The following is a 26,531-nucleotide window of genomic DNA, read 5'->3' on the forward strand; positions in this document are numbered from 1 at the left end:
CGTAGCTAGGGGCAGTTTCTCTCCTCACGGCCGAGTGCAGGGCTTCTTGCGGATGGGCACTGCAGGAGACGGGATACCGGGCTAGATGGGCCCATGGGTCTGATCCACTCTGGTAGTTCCTATATTCCTAGACAGAGGCTGCTGCTAGGGAAGCAGGAACAACCCCATGGGGCCAGGGAGCTGGCACCCCCCAAATTTAATCCTCATCCTGCCCCCCCACTCTCTCCCCACCCTGAGGCCTGGGGGAGTCTGGACTCTGACCTTCCCAGCTTGGATCCGTGTCTGGTTTTTAGTGGCATGAGCCTGCTGCTGGGTGCCGGAGGGCCACCCTCGCAGGGGGCCCTGGGGCCAGTGTGTCAGGCGGGAGAGTGCTTCAACATGAGTGCAGCACACAAAGTGGGCCTTGTGAGCCAGGCTGGCAAATCCCCCGCGGAATCCCAAGCGGCTGCTAATGCCCTGGGTAATGTGCCGCAGGCGGCGGGTCCCTCCTGGCCATTCCCGGCAGGGCGGGGGAGACGCCTGCGTTAGGGGTCACCGGCCGTGGCAGGCTCGGGCCCTCACTGAATCGAGACCGAGCGGTGGCTAGGCAGAGCGGGCCTCACGTGCGCAGAGCGGACGTGTCCGTCCTGCTCTCTGCCACAGGCGGCCACCATCTCTCTGCTCAGGAAATATTACCGGGGGCATCTTCGCCCACCGCCAGCTCCCCTCACCCACCGCCCATCCCAGGCGGAGGCTGTCGCCAGGCTCCGGGGAGCAGCTGGGTGGAGAGTGTTGAAATCTTGATGATTAGTTTGTTTCTTAGACGCAGGGATTTGGAGCTGGTGAGCCCTAATCCTTTCAGTGTGATGGAAGCCCATATGCACCAGAGTTACACACACACACATGCCCCCTCGATTTCTCCCAATAGACCTAGGCATCAGAGCTGGCCGCCATCCTGATGCTCCACGTCACCTTTAGATCCCCCCCCCCCGCCCTTCGAAGAAACGCTCCCCTGGGGGACTCACTGCTGCAGGAGCTTAGAAAGACAAAAGAGGCCAGATTTGCCGAGATCCCGTGGTGCAAATGCAGAGGCGGGGGCGCGCCTGCTTGACATCGCGAACGACCGCAGGTGCGGCTCGACGCTGTTTCGTAATATCTGCAGCGAAGCGACTCGCACGAGTCCCACGCTAATTGGCTCTGGTTCTACCCAAACTCGGGGTCGCCTCAGAATCAGGCCCCCGTTGTGGGGGCGCTGGGGAGATCTGGGTCACAAGGGGATCAGGTCCTGAAGATGGGAGGTGTTGGCTTGATGCCACACCAAGCAGCCAGTGCTGGACGCTCATGGGGACTGAGCCAGAGGGACCCTCCCTTCCCATGCAGCCCCGCTGACAGAACGCCACAGCAGTGTGGTAGCCCCGAGAGGCAGGACTCCTATGCCACTACCACAGTAATTCCAGGCATTATTCCTTATAGTCCCCTTCGGGCGGCTCCGCTTTGCTACAGCACCGACATCCAGCTCCTTTAGTCCCACCTGCTTCAAGAGAAGGAAGGATTTGCCAGGCCAGGGCGAGCCAGCTGGGCTGCTACTCAGTGTATCGTTAAAACAGCAGCAACTAGGGGCCCTGACCGAGATTAGGGCCCCATCGCGCCGGGCGCTGCCCAGACCCTGACCAAGATCAGGGCCCCGTCGCGCCGGATGCTGCACAGACCCCGACCGAGATCAGGGCTCCATCGTGCCAGGCGCTGCCCAGACTCCAACCAGGATCAGGACCCTATTGGGCCGGGTACTGCCCAGACACAGAGTGAGGGACACTCCCAGCCCCAAAGAGCTCCCAGTCCAAATAGACAAAGGGTGATGTTCCCCCCTGTAGAGATGGGAAAACCGAAGTCCAGACTGGTTCTGTGACTTGTCCAAGTTCATGCAGGGTGGCTGCGGCAGAGGCAGAAATCAAACGCAAATCTCCTGAGGCCCAGCCCGGTGCCTTATCCACACGGCCAGCATTGCCCTGGAGGGGGACTTGTGGGGCTGAAACAAGAGGGTCTGATTTCAGTGGGGCCCTAGCTGAGCGTGTCAGCTGGTGGGCAGGCTGCTCTCAGGCCAACACAGACATCTCAGTATCTAACACCGGCCTCTCGGTGTGCTCAGTCAAGATCTCTCTCCTACAACTCTGCCCGTCGCGGACACACACACACACACACACACGTCTGCTCGCTCTTCCAGACGGCTGGATCTGTCGTTAGAAGGATCCAGAAGTGGGTCTCTTACAGCCGTTATATAAACAAGCCCCATTCGGCAGAGCCCGTGCTCAAGTATATGAGAGCCGCATGATGCCGGCCGGTCCCCAGAGACACAGGAGACAGGCCTGCCACTGGCCAGAGGCCTAAGCCGTCGGGCGTTTGTGGCAGAGGGGAATGGACGTACCAGGAGAGAAGGCAGCCCTGTGTAAGAGCCAGGCTCTGGGCCCATGTCTGCAGCCCAGCACATGGCTCTGGGTTTGCACCCAAGCCCAACAAAGGCAGCCTTTGCTCGGCTAAGAGGATTATTTTTCAGGGACACGGCCCCTGCTTCCTTGGAGTGTTGGGCCCGGCTTCGCTAGGAGCGCTTCTATTTGGTCTCCTGTCGATTGCGTCCCCATGCAGAGGCACAGCCAGGAATGAACAGGGGCCGGAGCAGCTCAGGTCAAGCCCCCTTGCACCAACAGCCCAGTTCAAGAGACACTCCCCTGACCCCTAAATTGTAGCGTATACAGCTTGGCCAAGCTACACAGGGGAGAGTCTGGCCAGCCCCTGGATGGGAGAGTGCAAAGGAAATCCAGGGGTGCTGCAGGGCTTGCCATTCAATAAGGGGTGCTCTTCCCTAGGAGTCAGTGCCAACCACCCCAGGCCCCAGCATGGTGCTGTGGGGCGCTATGCTGCAGGGAGAGGGGTGGAGGAGTCAGCAGGAGGCGCTCTCCCTTTGCAGTCAGTGCTCAGACCCCAGTGGTGCTATGCAGCTTGGTGTGCCATTTTCCAGAAAGCCAGGCCCTCTCAACCTCATGCGCCAGACTCCCCCTCTCGAGGCATTTGAAATTCCTCTGCCCTCAGCTGGAGAGCAGTCTTCACTTCCTGTCCTAGCCAGCGGCTGCTGCATCCTACCCCGGGAGTGGCTGCATTTCAGCAGTGGGGATGTGATTCGTACTGCCAGCGTAACAAAGCAGCACAGCCCTGGCTGCTGAGAACAGGGCTGGAACCCCGCTGCTTCTACTTCGAAAGCTCAGGCCCTTGCCTCTTGAGCTAAAGGAGAATCCCCATTCACTGCTCTCCAGAGAGGGGGTATGACACACAGCCAAGCCATTATGATTCCATCCAATCAGTTCTTTAGGAGCCGCACGTCCTCTGTATGTAGCCACACGGGGACTCTGTGTTCACCTAGCACAGGCTGAATTTAAAGCCAAGCAAGAGAAGCAAATTAGTTCTTTTTGCACAGTCAGTAGCATCTTCTTCCAGGCATATTTACAGCCTGGATCTGTCCTATTTGGCAGAGAGAGGACGAGGATGGGGAGAGGGGCGGAAGAAATCAAGAAGTGCTTTTTCAAGCCCAGTGGGAAGCCACGCCACGCGCAGCTATTTCCAAACCTTTAAGACGTTAATTCAAATCCTGCCCTGGGGTCAAAGGCCAGACCTGAGCAGTGGCCACATGGCAGAGCGGCCCTAATTAAAAGACTGACTTCCTAACCTCAAATGGCGCAGCGCATCTCCAGCCACTTGGGAATCATTTGCGGAGTGCGGGAGGGGAGGGGGAGAAGGAACACAAACAAATCGCAGCCAAATTAAAGGTGAAAAGTCCCTGGGGAGAAAGCCACGTCCTTCTTGGATAGGCCAATGTTTCCCAGCCTGTTAGCCTCCTATACCCACATGAGGCCTGCCCGCGTCAAACTTTCAGCCACCAGTGTAGTTTGCTGCAAATATCTAGTGTGTTTCTCATCTGTGTTATGGCAGCACCTAGCAGCTCCAACCAAGAGTGGGGCCCTGTCATGACGGGCGCTGTGCCGACACACAGCGAGAGGCAGGCCCTGACCTGAAGAGCTCACAGGCAAAAGAGCCAGGACTGAGGGGAAAAAAAAAAAAAGGATTCTTTATCTCCATTTTACAGACAGCAGAACCGAGGCCCACAGAGATGAAGGTCACACGGGGAGCCAGGAATAGTGCTGCTCTAACCACTAGATTACACTCCTTCCCCAGAATCAGGAGTCCAGGAGCCCTCTCTCTTGCTAGCCACTAGACCCCACTCCCCCCCCCAAGAGCTGGGAATAGAGGCTGGCTTCCCCAGGCCTGGCTCTAACCACTAGATCACCCTTCCTCCTACGGACTGGTGTTGAGCAACTTCTGCCTTCTATTTTAAAAAGACATTTGGATAGAACAGGACACAGAGCAGCTCCCATTACAGTCATTCAGTCCAAAGATCCTGTTAATTCTTAAGACACCACCTGGAAAGGGAAGGCAAAGGATCCACTTTAGGGCTGGTCGCTTGAAGAATTTCCAACCCAGGGACGTTAGATCTTCCAAAGTTCCTTTCCCACCAGAGATATTTAAACCTGGTTCCGACAGCAAATAGTTGATAGTGAACAGCTCGGTTTAGAGTTGAGGATCGAGGATACACTTCTTAGCTAACACACCACTGCCCTCCTATGGTCACTAAGCCTCTTTACAAGGGGACTAGAAATTATGCCTGTCAGATTACGTTCCAGAGATTCAAGACACTGGTTTCATTTGCCAGCCGTGAAATTTCTACCAAGGGTCTCCAGAACCAAGTGTGTTTTTAACTCTCCTTCTTTGAAACAATCCTCTCTTGGTGAAAACACACACGATTTGTTCTTTACATTTCTGAATCTGAAACTCCTTCGGGTGGGGGGAAAAACCCAAAATCCGTTCCCAACGGGACGCAAGCGATGTCCATAAGTTTGCAATTCTTATGCAGAAATTAATAGCATCTGAATTATGGTAGCACCTAAAAACATCAGATCAAGGCCCCATTGCTCCAGGTGTGGCATAGACAGAGTGAGAGACAGTCCCTGCCCCCAAAGAGCTTGCAATCTGAATCGGTGCCTCTCAACTTTTTCCAGGCCATGACCTGCATACAGGGATCCCTCCCCCATTGCATGTAGCAGCATGGTAAGGGTTGGGATCCCCTCACAGAACAAGGGAATCTCGAATAGGAGCAGAGAGGTTAATTTACCTATTTGGCCCTGGTGTGACCGCTGCGGGAATCCTGTGTCCAATTCTGGTGCGCACAATTCAGGAAAGAGGTTGATAAATTGGAGGGTCCAGAGAAGAGCCACAAGCGTCGTTAAAGGAGTGGAACGCAGGCCTTATAGTGATAAACAGGTTGAGCTCCTGGAGTCTAACTTATCAAAGAGAAGGTGAAGGGGTAACTTGATCCCAGGGTATAAGTACCTAAAGAGGGAACAACATTTTGATACCAGAGGGTCTGCAATCTAGCAGACAAAGGTCTAGCAAAATCCAGTGGCTGGAAACTGAAGCTAAACCAATTCAGACTGGAATTCTAATCCCAGGGTTGCTCCGGCAGGCCAGGGGCAGGGCTCAGGATTAGAACTTGAGTCCCTCAGTTCCCAGTCTCCTGGTCTGTTCTCCCGGTAGCTCCCAAGAGTCTGCTGTCGGCCTAGACTGGCCTCTAGCTGCCTCCTTAACTCACCCCCGTCTGCCCTAAGCACATCAGACCAGCCGGTGCTCTCCCATCCCATACAACAGGGGGAGATGTTTGGAATGGGGGGCTGGTGCTCCTCATTCCCCCCTTTTAAGGGGAGGATATAATTAGTTCCTTTACCAATATTTATCCAGGAGGGTTGTTTGGGCCTTAACACATTACTCTGCTCAGTGGCCTGGCTGAATTTGACAAGGCTGCTCACTGCACACACAAAGCCCTAGGTCCTCACTGGGCTGGGAAGAATGATACTGATTATACAAAGCTAATCAGTGGGACAAGTCAAATATCCTGCCAAGTGTTTTAGCAGCTCACAGTAAGCAGACCCAGGGGCTTGAACGTGCCTGGGTATTTTAGAAGGGAAATATCACCCGACATTCACTGCCCCCTGCTGGGGTGTGTGTGTACTACTGCCATCTGATGGCTAGAATCAGAACTTCCCAGCTGTGGGTCCTATATGGCTAACTGCGAATGGGAATTTCCTTTAGATCCAGGCCTAGGCTTTTGGAGGAGGGGTTGTAGGTTCATCAGCTTTTGTGTTCTGCTCTCAGAGTCCTGACCCACCACCTGGCGCCGGCTCCCCATAAACAGCATGTTCTTTGTTGGGGGCCTCCCGCTCAACACAGCTCCTAAGGCAGAGTGGAAAGGAACTGGTTAGCTGGTCCGTTGGGATGCAGAGAGATAAGTGCTGAATTCCTAATGGTGCTGTGCATTTCCTTTTGACAAGGCTGTTTATTAATAATAAATACCCGGCTGTTGAGTAGCATTGTCACCCAGGCTCGCAAAGTGCTCGAACAACAAAGCCGGGCCAACCCCCTCTGGAGGGTAGGCACTTTTATCCTCCTCTTACAAAGGGCCCTAGGGAGGGGATGCAAATTGCTGAAGGACGCAGAATGAGTCAGGGGCCAGCTCAGGACTAGAAAGCAGAAAACCTACTCTGTGGTTCCCTGCTTAACCTGTACCCCCCTCGCCCCTCCCAGAGTAGGGACCGGGACCCAGGAGTCCTGCCTCCCCATCTCCTGCTCTAATCAGTAGTCAATATCCACAGAGCAGGTAATAGAACCGCTAGCATCCTGAGTCCCGGGCCTCCCCTGCTCTAACCACTAGCCCACATTGCCTCCCTGTAAGATACAGAGATATTAAAAGCTTTGCAAACAAGAAAAAAGAACAAACCACCACCAGCAAACTCCACACACTTGTCCTTTTTAAGCAGAGGGGACTGCATGTCCTCAAAGGTCCATCTGCCTCTGCTACCCCAGAGAAAATAAAGCAGTCCTGACACACCACCACTGTAATCCCACTTAAGGTGGCTAAAACAGGGCTTTCGCTCTACCACACAGTCTCTAAATTTAATGCAAACTTGTCAAGTGCAATCAAGTCAGCGCTGCGGGGTAATCTGCGCTCAGTCCCCTTAGCACCTGCACCGTGGTGATTTGACAGAACAGATGTACCAAGGTCCTCCATGCCCCAGCTGAAAGGAAGCAAGTGGGAGCAGTGAGGCAGGAAATGTACAAGACACAGGTCAGAGCCTGCAGCAGAAATCTTGGGCCTGAATGGATGCTACCTTGCAGTTATTTACCCTACTGCAAAGTGAATGAAAAGCACTTACAGCAGAATGCGAGCATTTTACATCTACTTTGCCAAGGAACAGAATCCAGGCCTGGATTGCGCTTGGCTTGTCACTTCCAGGCAGTGGACAGCAGGTCTGGACTCCTGGGTTCTCTCTCGCTCTGCCACTCACGCTCATCTCTCTGTACACCCCTCTTTAAAAACAGGGACTGTAATACAGATCTACCTCCCAGGCACACTGCCAGGCATAAACTCATTAGCATTTGTAAGAGAAGAGATGCTTGAAATAGATAAATAAAGCTATGGATGTTCCAACTTTTTACTGGCACAGTGTTTTACCCTTGATAGGTTTTCTATTCAGCTTATGATGCTTTCAGATACAGACCCACCCACCACGGTCATTTTGCGGTTGAGTTTTCCGAGACATTAAGCAAGTGGGCACTGAATGGCAGCAGCAATCCAAAACTGTGTGTGGGAGTAAAGTGCTTTTTTAATGGTGCCTTATGGAGTCAGATGCTAAGACTCCAAAGCGAATCCTACAGAGGACAGAACGCCTACGCAAAAAGTAGGTCAGTGCAAAAAAAAAAAAAAACCCACCAACCCAACCCACAAAAAGACTTTCCCTCCGGGCTTATCGCAAGAGACACGCTGCTCTTTTCTAAAGGGCAGTATGTGTTAAAGGCAAAGAGAGACACTGCTCCAATCAGAACAAATCCTCTTGGAAGACAAGTACAAAATATCCAGTTGGGTGGCTGAGGGCATTTCAAGAAAGGACAGATGGGAAATTCCAGACCCTTCACCAGCAGAGATGAGCTGGAAACATGCAGTGGCCCCGATTCTGATCTTGGCTATACCAATGTCGAACGGCAGTAACTCCACTGAAGTCACTGTCATGTACAACGGAGAGCAGAATTTGACTCGGCGAGTTTAAGTAGGGCCCTGTTGCGTGCCATCAGAGTTCTCCAGGGCAGGAATAGCAGGCAGTGAAATTAACAGCTTGTCAGGACTTGAAATGCAACAGCAGAACAGCTGTAGCACTTCAGAGTAGACACTACCTATGCTGACAGGAGGGGTCTCCTATCAGCATAGATAATCCACCCCCCTAGCCGACCCCAGAGCAAAAGACAGCCAGGCCTGCATGGAACATGACCGCTGAAATAGTAGAGGTGTTTAAACGTACACTGCAATTCTAAATCACCATCTTCTCAAAGGGCTGTTAAAATGAGGGCTTATCTATCACAGTTCAATAACCCCTGCACTTACCGGTTAGATAGCACCCTTCAAACTGAGGAGCCCAAAGCATTTCAGAAATAGTAGCTAAGCGGCACAAATATGCAACTCTCAGAGTGACCAGTGAGGAGATAAACAGATAGCTTCGCTGTGCCAAAGGTCATGACAAGTCAGCCCAAGAACGCAGGAGTCCTGGGTCCCCGCCTTCTGTAGCCCACTGCATGAAGTAAACACTACAACAGGAAAAGGGAGGGTGGGTGGGGGTTCTTTCCTCTGTATCCTGAAGCCAAATTGCAGGATATAGTGTCACATCAACTGGATATGCGGTCTCTTAGCTGGAGCAGAGACCCGGGATTCCAGACTCCTGGGTTTTATTTTTGGTTCTGCCACTGGCCTTGCTGTGATTTTGGGCCAGTCACTTACAACAGTTTTAAGTTTCAGTTTCCCACATTGTCAAAATGGATCTAACACTCCTTTCCCCACAGGGGTCTGAAAGGCTTAAATAATGCTCCCAGAAGGGCTTGGAGATCCTTAAAGGATCTACGGAACTTTGGCTATCGCGTCAGCACAAGGCAAGTTGCTTTGATTTACTGAAGAGCACGACATACACATCTATCCTAGTGCGACAGCAAATACAAGATTAAGGAAGCAAAAAGGTTATTGTTCAACATTTATTTCTTTTTTTTTTGTTCCCACCACAGGGTGAAGAAACCTGAAAGTTACAAAGGTCCAAGTCACATTTCACGAGACAGATGGAAATAAGAAAACAAGTTTAAATATCATGCCCATTCTAAATACAAAGGAAAAAAAGAAATCAAATAATGAAAAATATAGTGTAGCGTGATCTTTTGCAGATATATTTTTACAAACTGAAGACCAAAAGCTCCTTATGTTATGCCTAAATCTACTTAAGTTTTGTGTATAAAACCAGATATTTCAAAAATGTTTCCCCCTTGTTTTATATATTTTTTTTTGCAATTCTGAAAAAAAAGTTTACAAAAACAAAACAAAAAAATCCAAGTCTTGTAAATTTCTAAATTTTTTTTTTTGCTTGTACATTATGAACAAACGGATTCAACTCTCTTGATCGCTTACATCTTACTAAGATAGGTTTATAACATCTCCCCGTGTCCTAGCCACTACAAACAGGAGTAGGAAAAAAAAAAAAACCTAGAGTCTACTCTAATACACTGTGTGAGCGGATATCAGCCGCCAACGAGTTAAGCCCGCTCGCCGCGGATACGACGTGCCAGCTGGATGTCTTTTGGCATGATGGTGACTCTTTTGGCGTGGATTGCACACAAGTTGGTGTCTTCAAAGAGACCCACGAGATAAGCCTCACTGGCTTCCTACCAAGGAAAAACCACAACAGAAGTAACAGCTCCATTTGTTTCACAACAGTCTCTTTAGGAGGCATCAAAATGCTCCCACTGTACCGAGGGCCAGATTTTTCCTACTGCTCTGTGCCGTTTATTTGGCCGTTTATTCTGATGTCTAAGGGGGGGGCTGAGTGCTCTTGAAAAACTGGCCCTACATGCTTAGCACCTACCCAGCTGCGTGTGCCTCAAGGGCTTCCCAAGTGTCAGTTGAACCCCACTTGGCAGGTGAGGAAACCAATTCAGAGCCCCCAAATTCACCCCCCACCCATTTACACTAGCGAGCAGCACAGTCTCAAACGTGGCAGCTCTTTCTAACGCTACGTGCTCAACACCCCCACGCCAGCGGCTTTGAGACGTGGATGCTTTCTCCTGCCACGAGTGAGTGGATTAAGAGCACAGTCATCATAAGCATGTTTTGTCCCCATGGAACTCTAAGCACTTTAGGGAGCACTTATTGACAGAGAAGCTGAGCACTGCAGCAGCCACTGATGTCAGTGTCTTCCCTCTGCCTGTACACACACATCACTGGGATGCAGTCGCCTCTCGGGGCGAAAGCAGTAATCTGTGGACATCAACGGGGCATTTAGATTCTACATTCTGAAGCCAGAGGCTCTGAGCAGCAGAGGTATGTTCTGCAGGTCACTCTCGAGATGAGCCCGTGCCTCGATCTTTAGTTTCTACAGATTTGATGAGTGCAAAGCAGGTCGGGCTCACTCTTTGAAAGGTACTTCCCAACTGTCTGGGGGCAAGTTAGATAGGTTTCATTCTATCTGCCCAGCAGGGAAGAGACACAGTTGCCTACCTGCAGGGCTCCGATGGCAGCACTCTGGAACCGCAGATCCGTCTTGAAGTCCTGAGCGATTTCACGGACCAGACGCTGGAACGGGAGTTTGCGAATCAGCAGCTCGGTGGATTTCTGGTACCGCCGGATCTCTCGAAGGGCCACAGTGCCAGGCCTGGAAGAGATTTCAAAGACAAGGGCTCAGAATTTAACCCCCATGCTCCCAACCACGCTCAGACATCAGAGTGCCAAGGACTGCAGACAGAACTCCCTTCTCCTCTGTAAGCGTCTCAGGTGTATCCAGGAGGGGTTTTGTGTACACGTACACACACACACCCCCATAGAAGAAGCTTGCCCTGCCACAGTCTCTGGGGACAAAGAGAACTCCATGGTTGTTAAGCTGGCCTATTGCACTGCTGTTAATTTCACCAACTTTCCTGTTAAAAAACAAAACGCAGTATTTAAAGGGGATCAACAACGTTGACAGCCCCTAATATTAGACCGCGGGTACGTCTAAGCTTTTTTTCTTTTAAGTGGCTTTTTAAGAACTTTAGCAGCTCCTTCCAAACAAGGACTGGAACAATGATGAAATCTCAACCTTTGTGCAGGTGCCCTATCAAACATGCGTTGCTGAGCTGGCTACAAGTGCCTTTGTATGCATGTGTTTGTCCCTTCTGTTTTAATAAGCCAGCCGAAAGGATAATATTTTATAAAACTATTCACTACAAATCATTATTTATTCTTTGTAATTACAGTAGCCACTCGTAACCCTGATCTCAGTCGAGGCCTCTTTGGGCTCAGCCCCATATGTACCCATCGGGAGAGACTATCCCTGCTCTGAAGAGCTTACATGCTAAGCAGATGAGCCTGGCAAAGGATGAGGGGAAACTGAGGCACAGAGAAGGGAAGTGACTTCCCCAAGGTCACATCAGCAGGTCAGTGGCATAACTGGCAAAAAGAACTCCAACTCAGGAGTCTGAATCCCTAACTACTAGCCCATGCTCCCTCAGACATAGTACATAAAAATTAAGGCTATGATCTATATCACGTTATTTTTTTCTTACGATTGCAAAACTCCCCTTTACGTCTCCCACGCACACCAGAAGAGAAAGCGTGACTCCAAGTACCTGTAACGATGAGGTTTCTTCACTCCCCCAGTGGAGGGTGCACTTTTCCTGGCTGCTTTGGTGGCCAGTTGCTTCCGGGGGGCTTTCCCACCAGTGGATTTACGAGCGGTCTGCTTGGTACGGGCCATTCTGGATGGTCTTTAGTGCGGAAGAAATCTGCTAAAAAAAAAGAGGGGAAGGGGAAGAAATCAGTTTAACCTTTTCAAGAACAGCTTGACCTGGGGTCGCGTCCCATCACTCCCTGTGTGACCTACAAGTCACTAAGGCAATATGGTTCCCGACTGGTAAAATGGAGCTAGTCAAATGGCTCTGTCTTCCCAGGGTGTTGGGAGGAGGAATATATTGATGACGGAGATGCTCAGATGCTATGGTAACCCTAGAGGTCGCCATATAAATGCTTAGGAACATTTCCGGCACTATATTGGGGGGGGGGGGGGGGATAGTACCAGAAAATCCCTGAAAAGCTTTTGTTAATTCCACAGCTGCTCACTCCGAATTACTTCGTTTATAACTAGAGTGTCACAGATGAACCTGTGTTTTGTTTCTGCTGTAATATAAAATGATCATTTCAGTCAGTAACCTGATTTGCCCAGCATGGAAGAGGAGGAGAAGTGTTGTTTTCCCAGCTCTGGAGGAGGATGGGGTCTAGTGGTTAGAACTAGGAGCCAGGACTCCTGGGTTCTAGTCCCAGAGTGGGAAGGCAGCAGGATCCAGTGATTACATTAGGAAGTGGGTCTGAGAGCCAGGACTCCTTCTGGGTTCTAGTCCCAGGTCTGGCAAAGGACTAGGGTCTAGTGGATTGAGGCGGGAGGGATTTACGGTCAGGATTCCTGGGTTCTTTTCCTCTCCTCCCTCTGCAGTTGCCAGTTTTTGCACAGACCCACAGGTGACAGTTCCCAACAGTAAGAAAAAGTCACCGATTTCCCCCGAGGTTCCCCGCCGATCAGTGGCACCAGTTGCGGGGAGGAAGGAACCTGCTGCCCCGATCGCTCAGAAACAGGGCAGGGAGACATGTTGGGCTGGGGAAGTGAACGCAGCGGAGGGAGCCAGCTGGGAATGGCCTGAGTGAGAGTCTGGAAAAGGGATTGTTGTGGGGAGGAGAGTGTGGAGGGTCATCCTAGCTGGGAGCGAACATGCAGTGCGGGGGAAAGGTTACAAAAAGCAAGGGGCCATCAACCGTTCATGGAGCGGAAGCTGCTCTGGGACCGAAACGAGCGATATCCCTGCAAAGGAGAGATCTGGCCTCAGAGCCGGCTCGGTGCCACGTGAGACCCCGCCGAGGTGCCAGTTCCACACCAGTGCCATCACGATGGGCACCAGGCCAAAGCCACTGCCATGGCGGCAACCAGGTGCCATGGCGATGGAGCCAAGGACAATAGCAACCCTACACCAAATTGCACCATGGCGTCCCACCTCCATGGCCAATACGGCAGCCCCTGTAGAGCCACCAGAGTCTGCTTTAAAGAGAACCCAGGAGTCCTAGCTCCCAGTCCCCGCCCCAGTTTGCCCCCTTTAGCCACATAAAGTGTGTTTTTTTTAAAGAAAAACTACATCTTCCAGAAGCCTTTGCGCGAAGTCTGGGTTTGATTGGCTAACTAAAGTCAGGTGACCTTCCCCAGGCTAACCGAGGCTTTCTCCCGATTGGCCAGCGTCGCCAGCCAACCGGTATGTAACCTGACAAGAGAGGGGGTAGAGCCGCGAAGCCTCCTCGGTGATTGACGAGGCTCATGACCAATCGACCTCGGGGCTGCCTCAGGGGCTTCCAGCCAATCAGCGCGGCCACCGTGCTCTCGCATCGCCCGACCAATGAGCTGCAGGATACAGACGGAAGGCGGGACTTACTTGGTGGAAGGGGCTCCTCAGACGATCTCGGTTTCTACTCACCCCCCCTTTTTTTCGAACAAGGGGGGAGGGGGAAGCCCGGGTACGGGGGTGTCTCGCGCCAACTTGTTACCTGTGTGTGTGGCTCGCGCCCCTCACTGCAGCGACCGTTGGAGCCGTTGGGAGTCCCGGCCGGCGCTCGCGCAGCTCTCGCTCCCTTCCCGCCTTTCCCGCCAGCCCCAGCAGAAAATGGCGGGTTCCCCGGCTGGGCTATTTAACCATCATGCAATGGGGCAGAGGGGAGGGGAGGGGAGGGGAGGTCAGCTGAGGTGAACCTGGCTGTGTGGGCGCCATCTTGTGAGTGCCACCCAGGCTGCCCCTGCCTCCCCCCAGTCACAGGGCTGGCAATGGGGAGCCTTCCTTTAACCACAGACCCTACTGCATTTTATGCCCCTTGCATAAGTTACGTTAAGACCTCCCTCGAGTCAGGCTAAACCCTTGGCATGGGTCGTGCCAATCTTGCCTATGTGTAACGTAAAATCTCTGGCACAAAGTCACGCCAAGTGCCCCCCCCACGTGCGTCACACCAAACCGTGCCTATGTGTAACACGCCAAAGCCCTGGAACGCATCATGCCAACCTCGCCTACATGTAACACTGTAAACCTGTTACAAGTCACACCAAGCGCCCCCCAGCATGCATCTTGCCAACCTTGCCTACATGTAACATGCAAAACCCCTGGCACATGTCACACCAAGTGCCTCCCCCATGTGTGTCATGCCAACCTTCCCTACATGTAACATGCTAACCCCTCCCCCTGCATACTCACACCAACCTTTCTAATATATAACATGTCAAGGCCCTTGCAGAAGCTTTGGCAACGCCTTCCAGTGCACAAATTATATCAAGCCCTTTGCACTAGCCATATGAACCTCCCCGATGCCAACTAGCCACAAATGTCACTATAAAACCCTCACACAAGTCACATCTACCCCCTGCACGAGCCATGACCAGTGGGGTTGACACCCATGTAACGTCACTAGCCTATCACCAGTCACGTCAAGTAGGGCTGGTGCAAATTTTACAGTTTTCCCCACATCAGCCACTGTCAACGTTATGCCAGCCTTCCCTATCACAAGTCACATCAACTGGTGCTGATGCCAAAATCACATTATATGAGTACCTAGACAGCTAGGCGCTTTAGAGAGGATAATTAACTAGTCACTGCCACCCTATTATCTCAGGTAAGAGGCCTCCTGTATATGGTACCCTTGGACAGGTTTTTAGATAGTATTTCACTTTTCCCATACACTCGGCTCTCTCTCTTTGAGCAGAAAATACTATTGACACGTGATCCACCTCAAAGAATATGCCAACACGTGATGGCATGGTTAAAGATCGGGAAAATTTGGCCGGATAGGGAAATCATTACAGCCTTTAGGAATGGACTGAGGTCTTTTCCAGTGGCCTATGGGGAAAAAGAGTTGATGGTTTCATCGACTGCTAGCTGGAGAAGTGTCCGCATTGTGACCATCCCCTCACTGAGGCTCAGTAACAAGGGGCAAAGGGAGAATGGGCTGTGAAGACTGACTTCTCCTCTAACCCTTAGTACTTGTCCCTCCAGGGCTGTGGTGAGGTTGTTCACCCTGCCACTGCCTGGGCTGTACTGGTTCTGGGGATAAACACAGCGCTTTAGGCTGCCAAGCTGGTACCATTCTTAAGCAATAAGTTAACTATCCAAAAAATACTGCATAGCTGAAGGTCCATAAACTTTGACACCCATAGGGGCAATTTGTAGGACACACAAGAATTTACTTTGGGTCATGGGGAAATCTTCAGTCTTAAGGCCCAATCCTGCAGCCATGTTTAACTTTGCTGCCATGAGCAGTCCTCTCAACTTCAACTACTAGTTGCTTTAGTGAAGCGTTTGCAAGATGGGAGCCTTGGAAGCATGATCAGAGGAATGTAGGGTTGTAAGGGACCTTAAGAGGTCATATCTAGCCCACCCACCTGCAAAGTAGATTGAATTATACCTAGAACATCCCTGACAGGGATTTGTCCAACCTATTCTTAAAAACCCTCCAGTGATGGTGACTCCACAACCTCCCTGGGTCACCTGCTCCGGTGCCTAACTATGCTTAGCATTAGAAAGTTTGCCCTAGTATCCAATGTGACTCTCCCTTGCTACAAATTAAGCCAATTACTTCTTGTCCTACCCTCAGTGGTTATGAAGAACAATGGATCACTTTCAAAAGATGTTCAACTGTAGATGGTGTGAAACATAAGTAAGCTCTTTGGGGTACGAATGTCTCCTACTGTGTGAATGTGAAATGCCCAACATAACGGGGCCCTGTTCTTGGGCAGCCCATCCAGCTGGGCCTCCATTTGCACTTGGATAACCCACAAAGCTCAGCCTACATTAGCAACAAAGCGTGCAGCCTTCTTGTAATAATTTCTAAGGGGTCACCAGTACAAACTCAATTATAGCAGAGGATGGAGGGGAGCGGCTGCGTGATCCAGTTCTGCTCATACTGGACTAAGGCCCACTGTTACTAGACAACTCAAAACTCACTCTGATGCCTCATTCTTCAAAGATATAGGAGTCCTAAATGCAGGGTCCATCTCTCCCTGAGTGTTTCTACAGTAGCCCAGCACAGTTGGGCATCTGATGCTGCCTGGGCTCCCCAGGGCACTACCCCAATAGAAATAAACCATGAATTCCTAGATTTGTCCTGCAAGGATATTCAGAAAACCACCACCAGGAAATCGCTAATTTATACTACTTGCATTTATCATTGTGGGCACCAGAGGGCACAGTTGTATCTCTTCACCCTCACCAGAGTTGCTTAAAAAAAAAAAAAAAAAAAAAAAAAAAAAAAAAAAAAGTACTAAAATGTATATTTAGACAAAGTACTAAATGTAGTTTAATCAATTTTTAATAAAATAGATATTTTGTCCTTCTATATCCTCTCCCCCCCAACTCTTGGAAAACTACAAATCCTACTGAAATTTGACCTCAGCTGCTCCTGGCAAGGTAGATATTACAGATGAGGAATGGGAGATAGAGGTGATGTCACAATACAAGTCTGGCATAAGTGGGACTAGAACCTCTGTTGTTTTAGGCCTGAACCACAAGACCACCTTTTTTCCTTTTAAGACCTCTTTTTAAAAAGGAGAGTTCTGATTGACAATAGATCTGAATTAAGACCACCCCCAAGGTGCATTATCTTAAACTATTTTCATATTGGAGACATTGGTGATGTGAGAGAAATCATTTACAACTAGCTCCACTCTACTGGAAATCTGGGGTCTCTGAGCTAATCCCTAAGCACTACAGAGATGGTCATGGGTTCCTAGGCTCCATATTAAATCAGGTCAATTGTGGGAGAACAAAAACAGGCTTGTTGGATTAAAGGGTAAAATTATTACAAAAAGCAGCGTTTGGAGAGGTAAGGAGAGGGCATCAAGTTGTCATGGCAATGGAAGGTCAGAGCTTTAAATAAGTCTTACCCTATGCACCAGAGACCTCTTACTGGCCTGGCCTCACCAGACAGAGGATTTACTCCTTTACTGGTTACTTACAAGAGTTGTTTCATAATAGGTACAAATTACAAGGGTAACTTGGGCCAAGCTGATTAATTTTTCTTTTAAATGGAGGTTTATTTTAGCATTCATGAAAAGGAGACTAAGAACATATTGGCATATGTGCACACAGCTCATGTACTCCAGTCCCCATTTACAACCATCTCTGCTAGTACACCTCCCACTCTCGATCCCAGCTCTGCCCTGCTCCACAATCTTAACTTGCAGCACCCTATGCTACCGTAGCCTGAAGCAGAGAGGGGGGGAAAAGTAAATACAGAATTGGCCTGCAAATGCCACCAGTTTTCCTTTGTTTCAAGGTTTGGGGGACTGTGGCTCAAAGCCATTGTAACAAGACCCTGGAGATGTGGCAGGAGGAGAATTTTGATGTCACAAAAAGCAAGGTCCTGCCTGCTTTAGAAGTATCCACTGCCTAGCTGGGACATCTCAATATGAGCCCCACTACTGAGGTTGCAAAGAAGTCTGAAAAGATGAAAGGCTGCATCAGGCTTGCTGGAGTGGTGTGTGTAGATGGAAGGAGCTTGATAGGTTTGGATATAGGACCTGGAATGCTGCTTTCATGATATTCACACTGCAATGAAGCATTAGACCACTCGCCACTTGTTTCGAAGTACTGGTATAGAAGAATTATACCCCATATTGCAAGGGAACGGAGAGTCTGCTTTTGCTGTGTGTTTGGTCAGTTAGCAAGCACTAGAAAAGAAGCCACTACACAACCAGTTTATGACTTTCATTATTTTATTTGACAGACACCTTTCTGAAGTGCAACAAAAGTTAATCATACAACACCAACAACAACAAAAACCCAGAAAGACAGTTTTGTAACACTAGGTGATTCTGGAAGGAGGAAGTGCATTATCACTATTCAGAAATACCCAGATTCAGAGGTTATGTTTTGTGAGCAAACTCCACTGCCTAGCTGGGACATCTCAATGCGATTTGTCAGGACTGCATCAAGGTTCTGCAGAAGAGGGGAAAACTGTTTCGACACCAGTTTAAGAAAATGTTGGGAGTTTATAAAAATCCTGAGTTCAAATTAAAACAGACTATTGAGTCATTTGTTAAAACATTTTATCTCATTTCCCGCCCAGTTCCCCCCATATCCGACAATGAGCTGCTAATACTTCTTCCCACACTGATGGGATTCCCAGATGGTGACCCTCCTTTACTTGACAGCCTTCATCCCAGCAACCTCAGATGAAGAGCTTGTTGTTGGGATATCAGCACTAGATTTCTCTGTAAGGTTGAACAGTGAAACTCACTCAAGAATTACTCAAAGTTAGAGGCACCTTAATGGCACATTAGAGGGTCCGTTTCAACTCTAGACAGGCGTTGCGTACAGATATAAAGCATGCCAAAGCACAGAGCTGGATCCTCATCTGCCTTTGTTCAAACCGGCATCCTGCGCAAAAACTTCTGGGAATGGCCACGCGTCGGGACATTTTGGCAACTCCCGTCATCAAGCGCTCGGCCGAGTTGAACCAAGTAAATGCTCATCAAGCTACAGGAAGAGAAGGAACGTATATCGTTAACGAACTAGAAATTTAAAAATAAAACTGGACTAGGTGCAAAGAAGGGCTACTAGGATGATCAGGAGGCTGGAGAACCCATCCTAGGAGAGGAGATGGAAAGAGCTTGGCTTGTTTAGCCTAGCCAAGTGAAGGCTGAGAGGGGAAAAAATCTGATTCCCCACCACATCCTGACCTATTTAGAGAGAGCAAAAACACCAGAAGAGCTATTGAAGCTCAAGGACATTATTGGCACAAGAACAAACAGCTACAAATTGATCGTGAATACATTTAGGCTGGAAATGAGAAGGTTCCTAACCGTCAGAGGAGCGAGGGTCTGGAACAGCCTCCGAAACTGAGCAGTGAGCGCGAGCTAGTTTGAAGATGGAGACTGATAAATTTACATACAGAATTCTATGCCTGGAGCCGTCTGTGACAGCACTGGACTGAAGGCTCAGAAAGGGCCTTTCCAGTCTGATGTACCTGAAGCAGCAGCTACTGCTCTTAACCCGTTACAGCGTGAGTGTAACGGTGCCTTCTAGTGTTTAAATAAAAGCACTCTAGACAAACCCAACATAACTCAATGGCCCACACAGAGGACAAGAGACCTCCTAGAACTAATTAAGGAACAGTCCTCAAGCACAAGTGCAGGGGCGGGGGGGGGGGGGGGGAAGAGGGTGCATTTTGGGATCCAACAGACCAGGATTCTAGCCATGGTTCCAGAGGTTGCATGCATGATTTACCAAGCAGGCGTGTCTGAATTCACAGCACCTCAGCCCACCAGAACCACGCTCATTTTCTGACCCCTTTTGCCAAGTTAATTCCAGGAGGAGTCTGACTCTTTTTGCCTCCCATGAATGCTCTGCCCTGCTGGTGGTAGCCAACATAACCAGAGTGGCTGGGAGCTTTAGGATTTGCAGCATTACAGCATTTTAACAGAGCCTTCCCAAGTGTTTCCTCGTCTATGTATATAGGCTGGAATGCAGCCACCTCTGGGGTGAAGCGCAACAGCTGCTCCAGCACTCAGCATACTGCAGTTAGGGGGGGAAAGGTGAAGTTCTGACCAACCGTAACATGGCAAGTCCTTGCTCTTTTGGGTGCCCCATCATATTTATAATACCCATGCAGAGGGGGAAATAGGACCTTAGTTAAAGGTCTCCTTCTAGAAAGCCACATGCAGCAAGGCTCCGTTTATCCAAGGAGGAAGGGCTGAGACAGCACTACTGGGATAGCCAGACCCACCACCTTACCTGTGCTATGTATGGAGGCACCGATGCATTCTGCTGTTCCTATCCCAAAGCCAACGCCTCTTTAATGGCTGCCACAATCTTGGAAAGCTTGATGCCATTATCCACAAATCCATCCCCGTTCTGCCAGAGAGCAACCAGTTAGCAAGGGGGCAGCTGAACCCCCCCCTCCAGCATGCCCCATAAGGCTCAAAGAAGTCAGAGCATGAGAAGGCTGTTTGTCAGAAGCTGGGAATGGGTGACGGGATGGATCACTTGGTGATTCCCTGTTCTGTTCATTCCCTCTGGGGCACCTGGCATTGGCCACTGTCGGAAGACAGGATACTGGGCTAGATGGACCTTTGGTCTGACCCAGTCTGGCCGTTATGTTTTAAGGCTTTTTTAATTCTCCAGGGTGACAGCCACTGATGGTGTCCAGAGTTATGCCCCCAGAGAGTTCCACTCCTATTTAAGAGCATTCCTCAGCAAGACACCTTCTACTCGGCACTCATATCACTGCCAAGAAGCTGTGACAAGACAGCAGCGGCAGGACCGGAGGGACAATGCAGTGTTTGAAAAGCGGCCTTGGAAAAACCTCACGGCTACTCCTTGGCTACAGCAGCGAGCATAGAAAGCTTGTTTCTGCTGCTGGACCTTCCTGGCTCACCAAGATCTCAGACAAAATATTAGCTTAAAAAAAAGGAGTGGGTGAAACTTACAGCCCCTTCCCCCACCAAAAAATATGGGCAAACACGACCCCTTCTAGAAGGTGCCACATACAGGACAGTCAAAGTTCAGCAGGCTCCTGGAGTGTCCTTGAGGACACAGAGCTCAACAGTTCTGCCACCTCAAAGAGACACTTGACAGTGGAAGTACTTTTAGGGTACGTCTTCACTTACATCCGGGTCCGGATGTAAGCAATCGATTTTCTGAGTTCGATTTATCGCGTCTGGTTAAGACGCGATAAATCGATCCCGGATCGATCCCGGAAGTGCTCGCCTTCGACGCTGGTACTCCAGCTCGGCGAGCGGAGTACGCAGCATCGACGGGGGAGCCTTCCTGCCGCGTCTGGACCGCGGTAACGTCGGACTAAGGTACTTCGAATTCAGCTACGTTATTAACGTAGCTGAATTTGCGTACCTTAGTCCGAAGTGGGGGGGTTAGTGTAGACCAGCCCTAAATGTAGGACCGACAGCTCTAATCTCCCCACCCCCCAGGACCTGCAGCACCAGCAGCTGTAAGAGCCAACAGCTATTTTAGCATCAAAGACGTTTTCTAAGGAGCTGTATTTTCCCTCCTGTGAAGGCCGGCAGCAGTGGCTGCTAATAAGCCATTTCAGTTTGCCATCCTGGAGATAAAGGATGCAGGTTTCATCCATCACTGAAATGCAGCTATCTTTGAGGTGGAAAATGGCAGCTGTGGGGGGAAGGGCAGGGAAGAAGAGAGAAAAAACAAAAAACAAAAACCACAGCCTATATCCTACTGCAACTGCAGAGGAAGTTTAGGGAGTCAAGATAAGTTACTTGTATTGCAAGATGAACAGGGCAGCGGGTTAACACTTGCATGCCCAGTGAGTGGGCTAGTAGGAGTCAGTGGCTGGTGTGTGTTTTAGGTCTCATTTCCAGCAGCACCGAAGGAAGAGTACCAACCTACTGACTCACAGTGACTGCTCCTTAGAAGGCCGCACCAAACTGATCCCCGTTCAGCATGCAGATTCTAAGGGGATCATTGTACAGGCTGGTACAGCTGTAGACAGGACCACTGCTCCAGCTTCGATACCAGACTCTGACTACAGATGTCAGAGCCCAGACAAGGCTCCCAGCCTTGTGCTCACAACACATCTCTATGGAGTCTTCCTGTCTCATGTATATCACCCGCCTTGGTGACAATCAGCTGAGCAGTTCGGTTAGGAACTAGATGAGGGGGGAGGAAGAGACCACTCACCATTTTTGAATGCACCAGTTTGCCTGCGATTGTCACTTCAAACCATCCTGTGACCTGAGGGGTCCCTTCGCCACTCTAAGCAGAGAAGAGGTGTCAGTCACCTTGAGAATGACGAGCCCCAAGGGGGTCTGGGTTATTTTAAGCAGCAAGCTCTCCCCTTCATGTTAGTTCCTAGTTAGACCAATAGGAGTGCTCCCTACAGTTCTCACCAGAGAGAATACATCTGCAAACAGATGTTATGAACTTGATGCAGAAATGATAGGGTGGGATTCTCTGGCCTGGGGTCATACAGGAGGTCAGACTAGATGATCATAATGGGCCCTTCTCTGGCCTTGGAATCTATTAAGTTAATTTGTATTCTAGAAGCCAGGATCCCATTGTGCCAGGTGCTGTACAAACGTATCAAAGAATCCCTATCCCAAACTGCTTATGATCTAGAATAAGAGTACATCTAGATTGAGGAGCACAAGGAAACCAGGACATGATACTAGATTGTCCAAACAGCTTCAGTCCTGCAGAACTGCAAGGACTGTCCTCCTTCCACCTTAACGCCACTCTCCATGATTTCTTGATCAAGGCTTCCCTTACCTCTACCACACGGGGCACGCTTTGTAAGCCAACCAGCAGTAGCCCAGGATCAGGTCAAAGCTTTCCCCATGGTTAGGTCTGTGCCCGTTTGCCCATCTGAGAGGTTTAACAGCTTCCCCTGAAGCACGTGGCACTGGCCACTTTCAGAGACAAGAGACTAGACTAGACGAACCATGGATCTGACAACTATGTTCCAGATTTATGCTGGACATGACATGCTTTTAGTCTGACAGTTCTCAGTCAGGTCCCACCAGATGAGGAGGGACTTATTTAGAGAGTCCTGCATCGCAGATTCCCACTGAAGGCAACAGGAGTTTTGAGAGTACAGAACCAGAGCTTGAAAGGACATGGCTAGTCCTTGGCTGTGCATATTCACTGACTGGGAGTCAGACACAGAAGCGAAGTGCTCTGGATAGACTGGACAATCCCAGGATACTCACGATCTCCAGCTTGCCCGGGAACTGTTTTTCAAGTTCCTTCTTGAGCTGTTGATACTAGAAAGGAGAGAGAGGAAAGGCAGAACCCGGAATTAATGCCTGATAGGTCTTCGTCAGGACTCGCCCCTGCTGAATCTTGGCTCCGCTGTTACTTCACACACCTAAAAACAGCTGGCAACAATGCCAGCTAGCGAGCCAAGCCCCACCCGCCAGGCCACATGGCCTGCTGTGGGTACAGGAGCCCTTTCTAGTCCAACTGCCTGCTTCCCTTCGCACCAGTTTTCTAACTCCATTTATACCTCCTCATGCACAGGTTCAGACAGCCCAGGCAGCCAACTGGGGACCGAAGGGGGAGGAAAAGCTCGCTGGGTCAGGCTGGGGCAAAAGGGTTGGGGATGCTCCAGGAACAGATCCAATGACGTGCTACAGCCCAACTTTCTCTGGAGGAGTACTTCCTCTCTTTGCAAATGGCGGTGACTTGGACCAAGTGCTGGGAACAGGAATGGGGTCCTAGAGCACATCAGTCCAGTTCACCCACCACCGCCAGAGTTATAACTGGAACTGAACTGAGGAATCTGGTCGCTTACCTTGGGACGGTAGCCTCAGGCCCCGCTGTAGGGAGACAAAGAAGAGTTATTTCAGCATCTAGACTCTAACCAAAGAAGGGACAAAGGCTGAAATTCAAACAGGAGCTGAGCTTCCTTGAAGATCCCACCTGGTCTCCTGCTATTTGAGACGAAGGGGAACTACACTAGGCTGCAAAATACCATCACCACCTAGCTCTTCTATAGTGCTTTCCATCAGCCAATCTCAAAGTGCCTTGCAAAGGAGCAGCATGTAGCTCCATTTTACGGAAGGGAAAGGAACTTGTCCAAGGTCACCCAAGCAAGTTCGTGGCAGAGCTGGGAATCCCGAAACCCCGTCCAGTGCTCTTCCACAAGGCCATGCTGCCTCCAGAAGTAGTAGCCCGTTGTCTTCTCTGTGGGACAAGACACTAGATAGCAACATGACCCCCTTTTTAAGGGCATCTCGCTGGGTTTTGAGTATCGATGTTGGTCCACAGAAACGATAAAGTTACAAATCACTGGAAGGGTAAAACCCCACTAAAGATGCTGATTGTTGCTAGTTGTTTTCATTAGAAACTTAAGACTGAAGTTGAGCCTTCTTGCCATGTGGTTACTTTCATTGCATTTAGATCGTGTCAAGAAACAGTCAACCGCTGACTTTATCCGCCCACGCTAACGGCTATTATTTGGAATAGGGCGCGTATGAACTTTGCACTCACACCTGCTGGTGCTGGGACAAACTGGCCCCCTAACCACCCTCTATCAGAGATGCAAGAGAGCAACTGGCTGCTGAGAAAGAGAGCAGTCATACCAGCCCTTCCTGTGTCTATTTTAGATGCACAGGCAGCAGAGGAGAGCGCTTCCAGAAGTCATTCTAGTAGGCATGGGAATGCAGAGGAGAAGGGTGCTTTTTGCCAGGAACAGAAACCTCTTAGAAGACGCTGAATGCTGTTCTGTAATACCGTTACAGAGTCGGCTAAACCCTAGAGTCACAGCAACTAACTGTGCAGGATAAAACCATTTTATTGGCAAGGAGGTGGGATTCCCACCCCCTTTTCCCCCCCCTAAACTCCACCCCAGCTTCAGCACTTCTCACTGCTGCCCCATGGACATGGAATAACTCCTCCACTCCCACAGCACACAAGACTTAGTATCGCTCTGGAGATTTCGTTACACCGAGATAACCAGAGGATACAGAGCTACCACGACTACGCTCGTTCTGGAAGACAGGTGAAGCAGCAAGAGGAGAGTTAGAACGTTTAAGTCTATGGAACAAAAAGTGAGGCAGTTCAGGTCAGAGTAGAAGGAGGTGTTGGGGAGCCGTGCCTGGGGAGGCCGGACCTATAGGCACAGGGAGGGCTGTGGGTCATGCTTGATGGACATGAGAGTTGTGTATAGGGGAGGCCATGGTTACTCTTGTAGAAGGAGGGGCTGCTGATCAGCACAGAGGCACCCTGGCCGAGGATTGGCTTAGCAAAGGCTGCAGCAGGTCAGGATTAAGGTGTCTTGCACTAAGCAAGAGAAATGCCGGTCTATTCCGGGGTGGCAATACCCAGGTCAAGCTCTGGCTGACTGAACGTGGGCAGAGGTTAGCTGGCGCTTTGCGGCAGAAGTGCCAAATATAAACGAGGACTCACCTGACTGCACAGAGGTGGCATTAGTCCACCTACCATTCAGCCAGTGCGTGCTAGGCTGTAAGCAGCTTCATTCACCCTGTGGGATAGAAGGAGCTTAATCCCCTACAACACCCGTGCAGGTTTCTTAAAAAGCTCTCAATTTAAGCCACAAACAGCCAAGGTATCAGCCCAGATACCCTCCAACCCAGTCAACTGTTCAAGAGGGCGTGAAACCGGCATCCAGCCAGACCAGTCCTGAGAGGGCAGCACAGGGTCATTCCCCACAGTTTGTCCTGTGGTCTTCTGGCCAGTAACCTACAAGGCTTTACCTGAAGGCCCTGAAATCAACGGAGAACCTCCCACTGACTTCAGTGGGCTTTGGGTCAGGACCACTAAGCAACTGGGGCAAGAGAAATAAGAGTTATCCGGTCTCGCTGCTTTTAATGGATACTTTGCTAGAGCAGCATGTTCCCCGCCCCAGCCTGTGGAGCATCCTCTAAAATACCCCACCCCAGGTCAACGCAGGGCTGGCGGATTGTGGGCATCTGTGTCACTCCAGGCAAAAAACGACACAGCTCTCTGCTCTGTCAGAAAGTCAAGGTGGGGCAGGTAATACATTTTATGGGACCAACTTCTGTTGGCAAGAGAGACGAGCTTTAGAGAAGGCAACCAGCCAACAAAACTTACAGCGGCCTAGAGTGACCGGACAGCAAGTGTGAAAAATCGGGACGGGGGTGGGGGGGTAATAGGAGCCTATATAAGAATGGGACCCCAAAAGCAGGACATCAGGTCACCCTACAGCGGCCGAACGTTTTACGCAATTTCCATCCACACGTCCCCCAGAGCCGCATCATTTGTCCTGCCTCGATGGTTGTCCGGGCGAGGCCACTCTTATCATTTGAGCCTTGCCTCCCCCCCCCCCCGCCCCCACTTTAAGGCATCTAACACCAGCAAGAGAGTTGATTCCACGCTGCTCTGCCAGAGAGGCCCATCATTTAGTTGATGACAGCAAGAGAAGAAAAGGGGGGGGGGGATGTTACTCTTTCCTCCTGGCCTGGTAAGCGGCCCCTGGCAATGAACAGCAACGCAAGCATGTTTCCTTGCTCTCCCAAGGGGCTGATAGGCCCGGACTGGCCCGCTCCCACGGCGCCGGGTGCTGTGGCCACGCATGCAACAACACCGCCAGCTACTCCCCACCCCAGCTTACCAATAAACCACCTGGACTTGGACAGCCATGACAACTGCTTCCGCAGGAGCCCGGGACAGCAGCGTTTGCGCAAGGGGGGAGGCTAGCCTGGAACGCTGAAACCTCGGGCGTTCTAATTTAGAACACTGCGACGCAGCCCGTTTTAACACCAACGTTCCGACGAGTCCATTGTCAGGAAGCAAAGGAGGGGAGGAGACTGTTTACAGCCCCTTTGTTCCTCCGCACAGTAAATCTAGCCCCCTTAGCTGTT

At 50.4% G+C, this 26,531-nt stretch overlaps 1 protein-coding gene and 1 long non-coding RNA gene across 2 annotated transcripts; both read right to left on the minus strand.

Moving 5' to 3' along the window:
* Positions 1-9,136: 9,136 nt before the first annotated feature.
* LOC135892970 (histone H3.3A) lies at positions 9,137-13,868 on the minus strand. The gene is made up of 4 exons (XM_065420752.1): positions 13,721-13,868; positions 11,767-11,925; positions 10,661-10,814; positions 9,137-9,828 (listed from the first exon to the last, which is right to left on the minus strand). The coding sequence occupies exons 2-4, from the start codon at positions 11,892-11,894 to the stop codon at positions 9,700-9,702; spliced, it is 411 nt and encodes a 136-aa protein (XP_065276824.1). The 5' UTR covers positions 11,895-11,925; positions 13,721-13,868; the 3' UTR covers positions 9,137-9,699.
* Positions 13,869-17,909: 4,041 nt separating this feature from the next.
* On the minus strand, positions 17,910-26,444 carry LOC135892972 (uncharacterized). Its single transcript, XR_010562321.1, has 6 exons — positions 26,282-26,444; positions 23,480-23,504; positions 22,896-22,949; positions 21,868-21,942; positions 19,948-20,067; positions 17,910-18,690 (listed from the first exon to the last, which is right to left on the minus strand). It is a non-coding gene; the product is annotated as an uncharacterized LOC135892972 (long non-coding RNA).
* Positions 26,445-26,531: the final 87 nt, after the last annotated feature.

The sequence above is a fragment of the Emys orbicularis genome, chromosome 21 (assembly GCF_028017835.1).
Source record: "Emys orbicularis isolate rEmyOrb1 chromosome 21, rEmyOrb1.hap1, whole genome shotgun sequence".
Taxonomy (NCBI): Eukaryota; Metazoa; Chordata; order Testudines; family Emydidae; genus Emys; species Emys orbicularis.

What these genes read in the sequence shown, in the direction of transcription:
- LOC135892970 (XM_065420752.1), bottom strand. Translation starts at nt 11,894, where the DNA reads ATGGCCCGTACCAAGCAGACCGCTCGTAAATCCACTGGTGGGAAAGCC. An exon ending in AAGAAACCTCATCGTTACAG is followed by an intron (nt 10,815 to 11,766) that starts GTACTTGGAGTC and finishes AATCTCTTCCAG; the next exon opens with GCCTGGCACTGTGGCCCTTC. An exon ending in CTGCCATCGGAGCCCTGCAG is followed by an intron (nt 9,829 to 10,660) that starts GTAGGCAACTGT and finishes TTTCCTTGGTAG; the next exon opens with GAAGCCAGTGAGGCTTATCT.